At 36.2% G+C, this 14777-nt stretch overlaps 1 protein-coding gene across 12 annotated transcripts in view; it reads right to left on the reverse strand.

Annotated features, from left to right (window-relative positions):
• Positions 1-14777, reverse strand: part of ZC3H13 (zinc finger CCCH-type containing 13) — a 97369-nt gene that overhangs the window by 32914 nt on the left and 49678 nt on the right. For all 12 annotated transcript variants that reach the window (XM_021929412.2, XM_021929410.2, XM_021929404.2 and 9 more), the window contains one exon: positions 13471-13668. In XM_021929412.2, the coding sequence (XP_021785104.2) occupies positions 13471-13668 (198 nt within the window). The remainder of the gene's footprint in view (positions 1-13470; positions 13669-14777) is intronic.

Here is a 14777-nt window from a genome sequence, read left to right on the forward strand (position 1 = left end):
GTGGTTCAACTAACGCCTCCTCTATTCCTTGCAAATCATTTTCTTTCACTGCTACCAGAGAAACAACACATAACCTCATGAAACAGATGTGATCATTAAGTGCATCTGAATCACTCCTAGAGTCTGTTATGCCTGGGTCTTGTCCACACTTTTGTGCAATAACTAAGAAGCAGCAGCAAATAATGTTTAAAAAACATTCTAGACATGTCTAGAGAAATATATTCCTCAAAGCAATCATCTCAAGAGCTAAAACCTTATTCAAAAAAATTCTGACTTTTTTAGTCAAAGCACTTCTGTAATTATCTTCAGTGTCTATGATAAATATTATTTTAGTATGTACAATGATGGCACAAATCATTACTAATTCTAAACCAGTTTCTCAACCCTAGCACTACTGACATTTTGTACTGGGTAACTCTTTGGAGGAAGGGGAGTGTCTTGCACGAGACATATAGGATGTTTAACAGCATCCCTGGCCTTAACTCACTAGATGCCAGTAGCAGCTCTCCCATTCCAAGGTATGACAATAAAAAATTACTCCAGACATTGACAAATGTCCTCTACCAGGCAAAATCACCTCCAGTTGAGAACCACTACCTTAAACTATGTTGTTTATAAATGATGCCTTAGTAAACCTTCCATCAAAAAAAGGTTTCAATCTATAAACTACTTACAGTTTATAGTTATTTATATCCTACTACTCAAGGTCATGGCCAAGGTCTGATTTTTCACAAAAAAATTTATAACTTCTGGCATAAATGGGTTAACGGGGTCATGGAATATCTGGCTAAATGTTATTTCTGGGCATATCTGTGAGGGATTCCTAAAAGAGTCTGGCATTTGAATCAGTAAACTGAGTAAGTCAGGAAACCGATCTAATATATTAGGAAGAATTTGCAGAAAAGAATTTAGGCAAATAAAAATACCTTTGGGTAACAGTTGACTGAAATAAAAAGTCTGCTAACTAGAACACTACACTCACCTAAACATCAAGTTTTCTGTGACTTGATTAAAGCTTTATGCTTTTAATAAAATAGTGATTTCTTTCTAACATAAAAAGGTAGGCCATAAGCCACTAAAATTTAATTGACTCTAAATAGAAATTTATTAACTTAACAGATAACATGAGTGGAAATACTCAATGGGTCTTAGTCAAATTTGGAAAACCATTTATGATCAATGCCCATTTAAATGCATCCTACTGAACAGAAAAATCACTGCAAGAGTAAAAATTAGAGTCAGTATTTTCTGGTGCTTTTCAATTTCAATTTCAGCTTCATTAGGTTCTAGTAAATTTTTTTATTTTTTATTTTTTGGGGGACAAGGTCTCGCTTTGTCACCCAGGCTAGAGTATAGTGGCATGATCATGGCTCACTGCACTCTTGGCTTCCTGGGCTCAAGTGATCCTCCTGCCTCAGCCTCCTGAGCAGCTGGGACTACAGGCACATGCCACCACACGCAGCTAACTTGTTTTATTTTTATAGAGACGAGGTCTCACTATGCTGCCCTGGTTGCTCTTGAACACCTGGGCTCAAGCAATCATCCTGCCTTAGCCTCTTTAAAGTGCTGGGATTATAGGCATGAGCCACCATGCTTGACAGTTCTCGTCAATTTAAAAAACTAAAGAATGGTTCTCCACTGAACTGATATTTTGGTTACTTCTGAGTTTATTTCTGGGGTATACTTAAAATTGTTTCAAGAATGTCTACAATAGCCTTGAGTTATTAGTTCATAAAACTTAAAAAGATAAAACAGTTAATATATACTATCTTTAAAAAACACATTAGGATCCAATCATGTTTCTATTTAACTTGATGTCTATAGCATGGAAGAAAAAACTTCAAACTTAGGATAATCAAGCTATCATATTAAGGTCAGAACACTAATGTGTTGTCAAATAATGGCTTCAACTTTTTAACCATATTTTCTTCTTACTCAACCTTCACCTATGTCCATTCTGCACATATAAAAGGTATGATTCTAAGTAACGAAACTGTCTTGAAATCTGGTGAAAATTAACAGTACTTTGGCTACAGAGTATTACAGAGCTATAGTAAAGTACATTTCCACTTAGAATAGAAGTAACTTCAGATTAATTAGTCGTATGATTTATAATTGGCTGGTTTCTTATCTGAGGAAAAAGATAAGTCAAACTTGAAATTCAAATAAAGAAAAAAAGAAAGTTTATTTAATGAAGAGAAGCTTAATACCTTAAAACAAAAATCTGTATAATGTAAGCAAGAGCACTGTGATTTATTGTATACAGGGAAAGGTGATCTTTAGTCTGACTAGATTCCAATAAAACACTTTTTAGTGCTGCTATAATTAGGATATGATGTGGTGTGGAATGAGAATATTCAGGGTATATTTCATTGTGGGAAAAAATGTGAAAATTAAGAAATTTAAAAATAAAAACTCCTCTCATTCAAGATGCAAGTAGTTCACCTGCAAACTAATAGGCTTACCCCAGACTTACTTAAAAATATTAACACCAATTTTTCTCTCAAAAAATGGTTTCTATTTCTCAAATATGAAAATATGCTTACATAATGCAACTAACATTCCTATTTTAACCTTTAAAATCATGGAAAATGTATACATTTTCAAAAACCAAAGGTAATATGGGCACTACCAAAATCAACTCTGTTTTCAGTGATAAAATACAATACAACATAATACACATTTCACAAGTAGAAACATTTAGGTTCTATTACTTTACATACGAAGTTTATACTTATTAAATCACTTTAATTCACTCAACAAATATTAAGTGAGCACATACTAACCTCCAAGTATATTATTTTTGGCAATGAGGATACAGAAATGAAAAGAACAAAATCACTAACATGATAACAGTAATGACATTAATAATAGCAAGTAACATATATTGCTACTACATGCATGACACTATTTTAAGTGCCTGTCATATATTAACTCACTTAATCTTTATGACAATCTAATAAGGTAATTGAATGCGATGGTTAATTTTATGTGTCAATCCATTTATGCCTAGTGTTCCATTATTGGAACACTAAGCTTGTGGGAGTTATTTATATCCTACTGCTCAAGGTCATGGCCAAGGTCTGATTTTTCACAAAAAAATTTGCAACTTCTGGCATAAATGGGTTAACTGGGTCATCGAATGCCCAGCTATCTGGCTAAACGTTATTTCTGGGCACATCTGTGAGGGCTTCCTAAAACAGTATGGCATTTGAATCAGTAAACTGAGTAAAGCAGATGGCCCTGATCAATGTGTGTATCATCCCATCTACTGAGGGCCTGAACAGAACAAAGAGGTGAAGGAAGGTTACATTCTCTGTTTGCCTGACTGCTTGAGCTGAATGTTGATCTGCCCTTGCTTATTAGGTCTTATACGCTGACTGGAGTCAGCTTTTTACCTCTCACGCTTCTGAATTACACCACCAGCTTTCCTGGGTCTCCAGCTTGTAGTCAGATCATAGGGCTTTACAGCCTCCATAATTGCATGAGCCAATTCCTTAAGTAAATCTCATTCTAGACATATCTTCTATTGGTTCAGTTTCTCTGGAAAACCTTGACTAACACCTTGAGGGAGGACTGGAAACCAGTCTCTCTAGTAACAGAGTCTATGGCCTAGGGAGCAAACCAACAATGACAAAGCAAGACAATTTCTGCTAATTAATGTAACAAAGTTTATACAAAAGGACAACAAAACAGAACTGTTAGGTCCAAACAACCACAAAAAGTATGTGCTTTTTATTCTTAGAGCTTAAAAACAATCTACAAGTGTGTGGCAGGAATACCAGCTATTTGTCTTTTTCTAACCCGTGATCACAAAACACAAAAAGTACGTCAGGGTGACTACTTTAGGTTGCTTGGTAAGGAAAGGACCTTTACTGGAGGATATATTTGAGCCAAGCGCTGAAGATCTGAGGGAAGAGCTTTAGGATCAATAAGCACAAAGGAGGCAGGAGGGATCTTGATGTATAAGAATAGAAAGAAGCCAAGTGGAACCACAATTTATGAGAGAATAGAGTCTCATGAGAGAATCAGAAAGCAGGCAGAGCCAGATATGGGCCACAGGTCACGGTAAAAGTCTGGATTTTATTCTAAGCATGAGAGAAAGCACTGGAGAGTGTTAGGCAGGTAAGTGCCATTTAAAATATAACAAGATCTTACTTGTCTAAATAAATCTGTAAGATGAAAAAAGAAAATGCTTCTGTGTGATTTATTTTACACCTAGTAGCCTGCTATTCTTTTGCAGCAGGGTAAATACTCCCTGGAAAGTGAATCATTTCTAACTGAACAATCTTACAGAACTAGAAAGACCCTTGTCTGTGGGAATCTTTTAAAAGATCACTCCTCCATAAATACACAATGATACTTGTAACACAGATTAGATTTAAAAAAAAAAAAAAAACAAAACTCATACAAGTTCTAGATAACACAAGAAAATCTTCACTAAAGTACTAATAATTTTGTTCAGATTTCATTTTTGCATGCACAAATGCAGTATGGTTGGCTCCTGAACAACATAGGGTCACACTAACGTGAGTTTTCTTCTGCCTCTGCCAGCCTTGAGACAGCAAGAACAACCCCTCCTTTTGGCACTTCTCCGAGCCTCCTCAAAGGGATGATCTTTATAATGATCCACTTTCACGTAATGAATAGTAAATATATTTTCTCTTCCTTATGATTTTCTTAACATTTTCTTTTCTCTAGCTTACTTTGTAATAAGAATACAGTATATAATACAAATAATGTACAAAATATGTGTTAATCAAATGTTTATGTTATCAGTAAAGTTTCCAGTTAACAGTGGGCTACTAGTAGTTAAGACTGGGGGGAGTCAAAAGTTATACAAGGATTTTTAACTGTACAGGGGGTTGATCTCCCGACCCCTTCATTGTTCAAGGGTCAACTGTAATTTCAAGTTTCAATTAAAGAATAAAATATGTTAAAGATAACCCTTAAATTAACCCATCCTTTAATGCTATTCAAATCCAGAATAATTTAACAACTAATACTTTTATGAAACACGGTTCAAGATAAGAGCCTTACATAGACTTAGTCAACAACATGGCTTGAACTAAAAACTGTACCTACCAATGTGATCAAGGGTTAGAAAAGGACAAATAGCTGGTATTCCTGCCACACACATGTGGATGGTTTTTCAGCTCCCAGAGTAACAGCATCAATATTTAAAATACAATAAAACCCAAATACAACACACACTGGCATAAGACAACTGGCTCCTTCTGCTTGGTGGAACCAGTTAAAGTTACTACTTTCTGCTGAGGATAGGGTAGGGTGGCAAGAATATGAAGCAGAGGACCAAACCAGGCCAAGAAACAGCAGGCAATCCAGTTTTGGAAGAGGAAGGTGCAGAAGTCCCCGATCTGCATTTCCCAGACATAATACCTTCCCAGATCAGGCCACTGGGTGCCAAAGAAGGGAGATTTCTGAAATCACTGCCAATGGCCTGGAAGTCCCATCTAGTCACAGAAGCCAAAATTCTTCTCATGGTCATTTAACTACCAGTGGGGGGAAAAAAAAATGCAACAACCTGGCACCAAACCACAGCCAGATTAGGATGGATTTTGACAGTGCAGGTGGGGGCTATTTTATTAATGTCATTATAACACAGCCCTACATTCTTTACAGAATTGACTCCATACCAGCTGCTACTAAAAACCTCTCTGAAAATACTTGAGAACAGCCTTCCTCAAGTCTCCGATTTCGCAAAGCATGTTGGACAAAAGCTAAAAGTACAATTATTTAGGGTCATAATCTCTTTCTAGATATGAGTTTCTCTCCCGAATTCAACAAATTTTCCCAACATCATACCTGCTGAAGAGAGTCCAAGCCTTGGTTAATTTCACTACAGGTGAAAGGCTTCTTTTTTATCCATTGTGAATGAATTGTTTTGATGTTTATAAAATGATTTCATTCTTAACATAAGCCTTTCATAAGCTTAGTGTGCAATATAATCATGTTTGGCTATATTACAAACCCCACATATTTGGAAACACTATTTCACACACATACACCCACACCCCACCACATTAGTCTACTTGTACTAGCAAACCTTTGGAAATACTTTTGCTCACTGCTGCAATACCAGCTTTAGAACAGGTACTCAAGTAACTGTTGGATGAATAAATGAATTAGCACTTTTACTTCAGCACACCTCCTCCTAGTAAGCTTTCTGAGGCCTCACCAGAAGCAGATGCTGGAGCCATGTATGTACAGCCTGCAGAACCATGAGCCAATTCAACTTCTTTTCTTTATAAGTTACCTTGTCCCAGGTATTTCTTTATAGCAATACAAGAACAACCTGATACAACTACTATCAACTAATAAGCAGATTTCTACATTCGGGTAATTGTGTTGGAATGATTGTTTTTTAATTAGTTATGCTCTGAGTACTATTTTCTCATTTGGCCACAAAGTCCTACAACCTAGCATTATGATTAAAATATATCACCTGTCAGTACAATCATACTGAAACCAAAATATCTGGCAGAATGAGCTACATGCAATTGTCAGATGATTTTTCTGATTATTGTCCAAGAAGATTTTGTGTTTAAACCCTTGTTCCTAAAATACTACTAACCTATTACTTTCCTGATTTGGCATGGGAAAGTATACAGAATATATACTAACATAAGTGAGTACACTTATAAAAGCAAGTATTACAGATCTACCAAAAGATCATCATAAATATTCAATTTAGGATTATCTAGACATAATAGGTTAGGAATATTAACACAGAGTATTCCCTTCAAAAATTATCTTTCTGACTAAATACCTAAAATAAACTTAATTTCCCTTTGATTTACATCTCTTCTAAACAATTTACAGGAAAAAAGAATTAGTTTAGTTTGTTGGGTTCCCACCACAGTAGGCCTCGCTTACCTTTTCTTTTGTTTTCCCTGGTCAATCATAGTCCAAATATACTAATGGAAACTTCCAGAAATAAACAATTCATATGTTTTAAACTGCACACACTTCTAAGTGGCACAGTGAAATCTCCTGTTGTTCCACTCTATCCCAACCTGGACATGAATCATCCCTTTGTCCGGTAACTACATGCTGTATGCACTTGCTCACTGATCACTTTGTAGCCATCTCAGTTATCAGATTGACTTGCAGTTTGGCAACAACAGTAATTATGCAGTTCGAGTAACCCTTATTTTACTTCATAATGGCCCCAAGCGCAAAGAGGAGTGATGCTGGCAATTTGAATATGCCAAAAAAAAAAAAAAAAGCCATAAAGTACTTCCTTTGAGTTCTTAGGAAGAAAAACTGTATGCTGAGGTTGCAAAAATCTACAATAAGGAATATTCTATACATGAAATTATGAATAAAGAAAAAGAAATTCATGCATCGTACATACAAGGTTCAGCACTATCTGCCATTTCTGGCATCTACTGAGGGTCTTGGAATGTATTCCCTGAGAATAAGGGGGGTAGAAATAGTATTTTACTATTCTCTGTAAAGAGTAGGTCATGGAAAGTTTATTTTAAAAAAAAATTATGGGAAATTGCCATATTTTCTGAAAGCAGAATAATAAATCCATAAGACTTTTTCTCTGCATAAATGACTAGTACTCAGGTTTTCATCAACATTGCATAAATAAATCAAAGCTGAGTAAAGTTGGAAGACACTGATAACATTCATTTAAGAGCTGAAGTCTCCAAATTATTCAATTAAAAATTAACCACATGACAGAATTTTGTGTTAAACTTACAAATACTCTGGGAAGAGTACATTTTTAACAAACTTGACATGCCAATGACAGTTTGGGAGGAAAGTACTCAAATCCTTGACATCAGGTTAGTGTCCTAGGCTTCAAGAATGATTCATGATTCTAACTTTTTTTGGAGAGGGGAAAAATCATGAACTTTTCTAGAAGGGTATGGGCACTCTCCCTCACCAAAACACATACACAGGCAAAGTTTTATACATAACTCAAGAAGCTTGTAGACCCCTAAAATCCACCAATGGACTTTGGGTTAGAGCACCTGATATAGAAGGTTGGACAATTGAGACACAATTATCTATTATGAGTTATGGATAATTCAGTAAGCATTAACTGTTACAACTTATTTTTGAATTTGGACAACTGAGTCACAGAGAACAGCTAGAAGGATTTAAAGTCAGAGGATCATGTAGCATTGTTGTATCTCCTATGCTATGTGTATGCACACCTATGCCACGTAAATGGGTAACTCAATAGAAAGCCACCCTTTAAGAAATGTAAGCAACTGCTTATATCCAGTAAGCCTAGTGGGTCATACTTGAAGGGGGGCAAAAAAAAAAAAAAAACCCAAAGCCAAAACCCACATATTTGGAAACACTATTTTACAAACACACACAGACACACACACACACACCCCATCACTATATTACTTCTACTTGTACTGTCGGATGAATGAATTCGCAATTTTACTTAAGCACAACACCTCCTAGTAAACAAAATACCACTAATATGCCCATTATAACATTCAAAGTGTTTTTAAGGGGAATTTTTTTCCAAAAGGAATTTAGACACTAAAATTTAATTACATTCCTTATCAATCTGAAGACAGTGACAAAGATACTGTTTAGTTTTAAAATTAATACAGGTACACCTCAGAAACGTAGGTTTGGTTCCCACAATAAAGCAAATATCACAGTAAAGTGAGCCACACAAATGTTTTGGTTTCCTAGTGTACACACAAGTTATGTTTACACTATACTGTAGCCTTTTAAGTGTACAACAGATTTATATCTAAAAAAGTACAGGCCGGGAGCGGCGGCTCACACCTGTCAGCACTTTGGGAGTCCGAGATGGGTGGATCACGAGGTCAGGAAATCAAGATCATCCCGGCTAACACGGTGAAACTCCATCTCTACTAAAAATACAAAAAAAATTAGCCGGGCGTGGTGGCAGGTGCCTGTAGTCCCAGCTATTCAGGAGGCTGAGGCAGGAGAATGGCATGAATCTGGGAGACGGAGCTTGCAGTGAGCTAAGATCACGCCACTGCACTCCAGCCTGGGTGAGAGAAAGAAACTCCATCTCAAAAAAAAAAAAAAAAAAAGACAGTACATAACTTAATTTTTAAAATACTTTATTTAAAAAAATGCTAACAATCATCTAAGACTTCAGAGAGTTGTTACCACCATTTTGTGGGTAAGGGTACTATCTTGATGCTGATGGCTGTTGACTGATGAGGGTGGAGGCTGCAAAAGGCTGAGAAGGCTGTGGCAATTTCTTAAAATAAGACGATGATGAAGTTTGTCACACCAATTGACTCCTCCTTTCAGAAAAGATTTATCTGTAGCATGTGATGCTGTTTGCTAGCATTTTACCCACAGTAGAATTTTCAAAACTGGAGTCAGCTGGGCATGGTGCCTCAAGCCTATAACTACAACGTTTTGGGAGGCTGAGGCAGGAGGATTACTTGAGCCCAGGAGTTCGAGATCAGTCTGGACAACATAGCGAGATCTCATCTCTACAAAAAAATTTTAAAAATTAGCTGAGTGTGGCGATGCATGCCTGTAAGCCCAGCTACTTGGGAGGTTGAGGTGGGAGGATCACTTGACCACTTGATGGGAGGCAGAGGCTATAGTGAGCTGAGATGGCGCCAGTGAACTTAAAGCCTGGGTGATAGCCAGACACAGCGAGCTGAGATTGCGCCGGTGCACTTAAGCCTGGGTAACAGCGAGAACAAAAACAAAAAACAGCACATACATACACAAAAAACAAACCTGGTGCTCTCAAATCCTGCTGCTGCTTTGTCAACAAAGTTTATGTGACACTCTAAATTATTTGGTGTCACTGTCATTTAAAACATGTTTCTAGCATCTTCACCAGGAGTAGATTCCATCTCAAGAAACCACTTTCTTTGTTCATCCATATGAAGCAACTCCTCATCCGTTCAAGTCTGATTTGAGATTGCAGCAATTCAGTTACATCTTCAGGATCTACTTTTAACTCTGGTTTTCTTGCTATTTCCACCACATTTGCAGTTACTTCTTTCAATAAAGTCTTGAACCTCTCAAAGTCATCCATGAAAGTTGTAACTGACTTCTTCTAACTCCTGTAAATATTAATATTTTGACCTTCTCCCATGAATGACAAATGTTCTTAATGGCATCTTGAATAGTAAATCCTTTCCATAAAGTTTTCAATTTACTTTGCCCAGATCCATCAGGGGAATCACTATCCATGGCAGCTGTGGCCTTATAAAATGTATTTTTAAAATAAGACTCAAAAGTAAAAATTAGTCTTTGATCCATGGGCTGTAGGGTGCCTTTTGTCTTAGCAGGCATGAAACTATTACTCTCTTCTTACATCTTCGTCAGAGCTCCTGTGTAAACAGGCACATCACAAACAAGCAGTAGTATTCTGAAAGGAATCTTTTTTTCTGAGCAATAGGTCTCAATAGTGGGCTCAAAATATTTAGTTAAACCATGCTGTACACAGATGTGCTGTCATCCACGCTTGTTGTTCCACTTAAGAGCACAGGCAGAGTAGATTTAGCATAGTTCTTTAAAATCCTAGGATTTTCAGGATGGTAAATGAGCACTGGCTTCACCTTAAAACCCCCAGCTGCACTAGCCCCGAATGAGAGTCAGCCTGTCCTTCGGAGCTTTGAAGCCAGGCATTGACTTCTCCTCTCTAGCTGTTGAACATCTTAGATGGCATCTTCTTCCAATAAGGCTGTATCAACTACAATGAAAATTTGTTTAGTGTGGTCAACATCAATTATCTAGATCTTCTGGATAACTTGCCACTGCTTCTTCATCAGTATGTGCTGCTTCATCTTGCACTTTTGAGCTATGGAGATGGCTTCATTTGTTAAATGTCATGAAGTAACCTCTCCTAACTTCAAACTTTTTTTCCTGCAGCTTCCTTACCCTTTCAGCCTCGAAAGAATTAAACAGAGTTAGGACCTTGCTCTGGATTAGACTCTGGCTTAAAGGAATATTGTGGCAGATTTCAATTGTGGCTGCTTTGATCTTTTATCCAGACCACTCAAACTTCCTCCACATCAGCAATATAGCTGTTTTGCTTTCTTCTCATTCATATGTTCATTGGAGTAGCACTTTAAATTTCCTTCAAGAACTTTACCTTTGCATTCACAACTTAGCTGACTGTCACAAGAGGTCTAGCTTGCCACCTAAGTTTTCAATATGCCTTCGTCACTGAGCTTAATCACTTCTAGCTCTTGATTTAAAGTAAGAGACTCTTCCTTTTTACTTGAACACTTAGAGGCCACTACATGTGGGGTTATTAGTTGCCTAATTTCAATAACATCTTAGGGAACTGAGAGGGAATCATTGTGTGTCAGGGAATAGAGAGGCCCAAGGAGATGGTGAGAGACAGGGGACTAGCCAGTCAGTAGGGCAGTCAGAACACACACATTTGCAGATAAAGTTCACTGTTTTATACGGGTGCAGTTCACGATGCCTCAAAACAATTACAATGGTAATGTTGACAATTACTGATCACAGTCCACCATAAGAGATACAATAATGATGAAAAGGCTTGAAATATTTCAAGAATTACAGAGATACAAAGTGAACACGTTATTAGAAAAGTGGCACTGATAGGCTTGTTTAATTCAGGGATGTCATAAACCTTCCATCTGTAAAAATACACATCTGCGAGGTTCAATAAAATTGGTGCACCTGTAATTTCTTTAGACAGAGTAATAGAGACAAATGAAAATAACGGCCCCACCTAAGAACCTTGGTAATTAAATTAACTCTTCCTAAACCAAAATGTCTTTTTCCAACCTTGTCACATACGGCTGTAGAACTCCAGTGCGTGCAGATCAGCTATTTATATAATCTTCCAGTATCCCTAGCTCTGTTGTTTCATGTCTTTAGATGAAAACAAAACAAAATAAAACACCAAGTTCAGATTTGTCTACATACTAAGTAACAGGTGAGTCCTATGCATACCATTTAGGGATAAGCCAGGGAGAAAAACTGGAAAATAAAGGATCAGCCTGTGTAATATTCAAGTCCTCATAATACAAATGTTTTTACCATTTAAATGATAAACTACCTAGGAATAGGTGTTAAGAACCATCTCTCAGAGACTTCTTAGTCAAAATACCAAAATAAAAGTACAAAGAACCATTAGGGAAACCAAAGGCTTTACTGATAGAATGTCAATCACCAAAAACATTTACATGTACTTTTCACAAACACACCTGCTGGATTGTAAAATATAGAGTATAGTTTAAAAAAACATACTTAAGAACTGTGAAGGCTCTAGTTAACCATTCTCTTGCATGCCAAGAAAAACAATTAACAGAGTGGAAGAAAAAAAGCAACATATGGAATAGGAAAAAATATTTTAAAATCTTATCTCTGATAAGGGTTTAATATCCAGAATATATAACAAACTCCTAGAACTTAACAGAAAAAAAACCAAATAACCCAATTAAAAAATGGGCAAAGAATTGGAAAGACATTTCTCTAAAGATGATATACAAATGGCCGACAAGCACATGAAAGGATGTTCAACATGACTAATCATCAGAGAAATACCAATCAAAACCTCAATGGGATAACACCTCACCTCAATGAGATAAACACACCTATTTGAATAGCGACTATAAAACAAACAAAAACAGAAAATAAGTGTTGGTGAAGGTATGGAGAAACTGGAACACTTGTGTACTCTTTGGGAATGTACAACAGTGCAACTGCCATGGAAAACAGTATGGAGGTTTCTCAAAAAATTAAAAATAGAATTATCATATGATTCAGCAACTCTGCTTCTGGGTATATATACAAAAGAACTGAAAGCAGGGTCTCAAAGGGATTATTTACATATTCATTCTCATAGCAGCACTAATAGCCAGGACGTCAAAGAACCCAAGCATCCATCAAATGGATGAATGGATAAACAAAATGTGGCATATACATACAATGAAATATTATTCAGCCTTAAAAAGGATGGAAATCCTGTCACATGCCACAGCAAGAAGGAACCCCGAGGACATTCTGCTAAGTGAAATAAGCCTGTCAAAAAAGACAAACACTATGATTCCACTTATATGAGGTATCTGAAGCAGTTAAATTCACAGAAACAAAATAGGATGATAGTTACCAGGAGCTGGAAAAAGGTGAAAAGGGGGAGTTATTTTTTGATACATACAGAGTTTCAGATTTGCAAAATAAAAAAGTTCTGGAGAATTGTTTCACAATGTAAAAATACTTAACACTACTAAACTATAAACTTTAAAATGATGAAGATGGTACATTTTATGTAAATATAAAATTCAAATATAAATTGTAAAAGTTAACGCTTACTGAATTATCCATGACTCATAATAGATATTATGGGAATTATTAAAATAAATATACACACTATTGTAAACAAAACTAAAATATCCAATATGCTAATGCCCAAAATCTTCTGAAAAGTAAATATTCTATATTCTACAAAAGTTAATATTGTTAAAAACATACAATCCTACTTACCTTGGCTTGTCTCTCTTTTCTCTTTGTCTTTCAAAATCTCGTCCTCTGTCCTTTCCATCTCTTGCTTTTTCTTCTATCCTGTCTTTTACTTTGTATTTTTCTTTGTATTTTTTCCCCAGAGCAATATCTTCTGGTATAGGAGGGGGTGGACTAGGAGTACGTGGTCCTTTCTTTTTACTTTGGTTGCTTTTTGAATTTCTGAAGGTAACACAAAGCTATCATTAGAGGTTCAAATATGCCAAAAGGATATTTTTTAAAGTCTTCTTAAAAACAGCAGTGTTCCTTTATATTACTTGCCCTTTATTATTTTGTACACTACTAACCAATATGCAGAAGAAAAAAAACAGAAATGGGTGAAGAATTTACTTAATACTTATTTTGTTAACACTGCTTATTATTATATAACTTTAAAGGGGCAGGTTTCTGAGAAAAGATAGAGGTTAAATAGGAAGACACGTTCAGAAAAGATACTAATACAATGACCACTTAAACTATTTTTTTAAGACATAGAAAAGTAGACAAAGAAAGCAAAAATTACCTATAATTCTACTACTCAAGGAGAACTATTTTCAACATCTTGAATATTTACATACTTTTGCCATATATCTTTCTCTGTCTACTCATTTAAAACTGGGTATTCAAATGCAAAAGAATGAAGCTAGACCTTTATATTGTACCAGATCAAAAATTAACTCAAAATAAAGACCTAAACATAAAAGCAAAAACTATAAAAATCCTAAAAGAAAGAAAAGCTTCATGACCTTGGACTTGGCAATGATTTCTTGGCTATGACACCAAAGGCACAGGTAACAACATAGCAAAAATAGACAAATGAGACTACATCAAATTTTAAAACTTTTGCATGTCAAAGGACACAATCAACAAAGTGAAAAGGCAACTTATAGAATGGGAGAAAATATGTGCAAATCATATATATATATATGGTCACCACTATTTTCTCTCATCATTGGAAATGGGTAACTCTACGTGTGTGTGTGTGTGTGTTACACACATTCATGGAATATCCTATCACAATGTTTTGTAAAATTTTAAAATACTAAACATAGACAAAGTGCAAGCATCTTTCTGTAACACAAAGTAGATTCAGGTGGCTCATGCCTATAATCCCAACACTTTGGGAGGCTAGGGGGAGGGGCGGAGGGGGTGGATCACTTGAGGTCAGGAGTTCGAGACCAGCCTGGCCAACATGGTGAAACCCTCTCTCTACTAAAAATACAAAAATTAGCCAGGCATGGTGGTGGGTGCCTGTAATCCCAGCTACTCAGGAGGCTGAGGCAGGAGAATCA

The sequence above is a fragment of the Papio anubis genome, chromosome 15, assembly GCF_008728515.1.
Source record: "Papio anubis isolate 15944 chromosome 15, Panubis1.0, whole genome shotgun sequence".
Taxonomy (NCBI): Eukaryota; Metazoa; Chordata; class Mammalia; order Primates; family Cercopithecidae; genus Papio; species Papio anubis.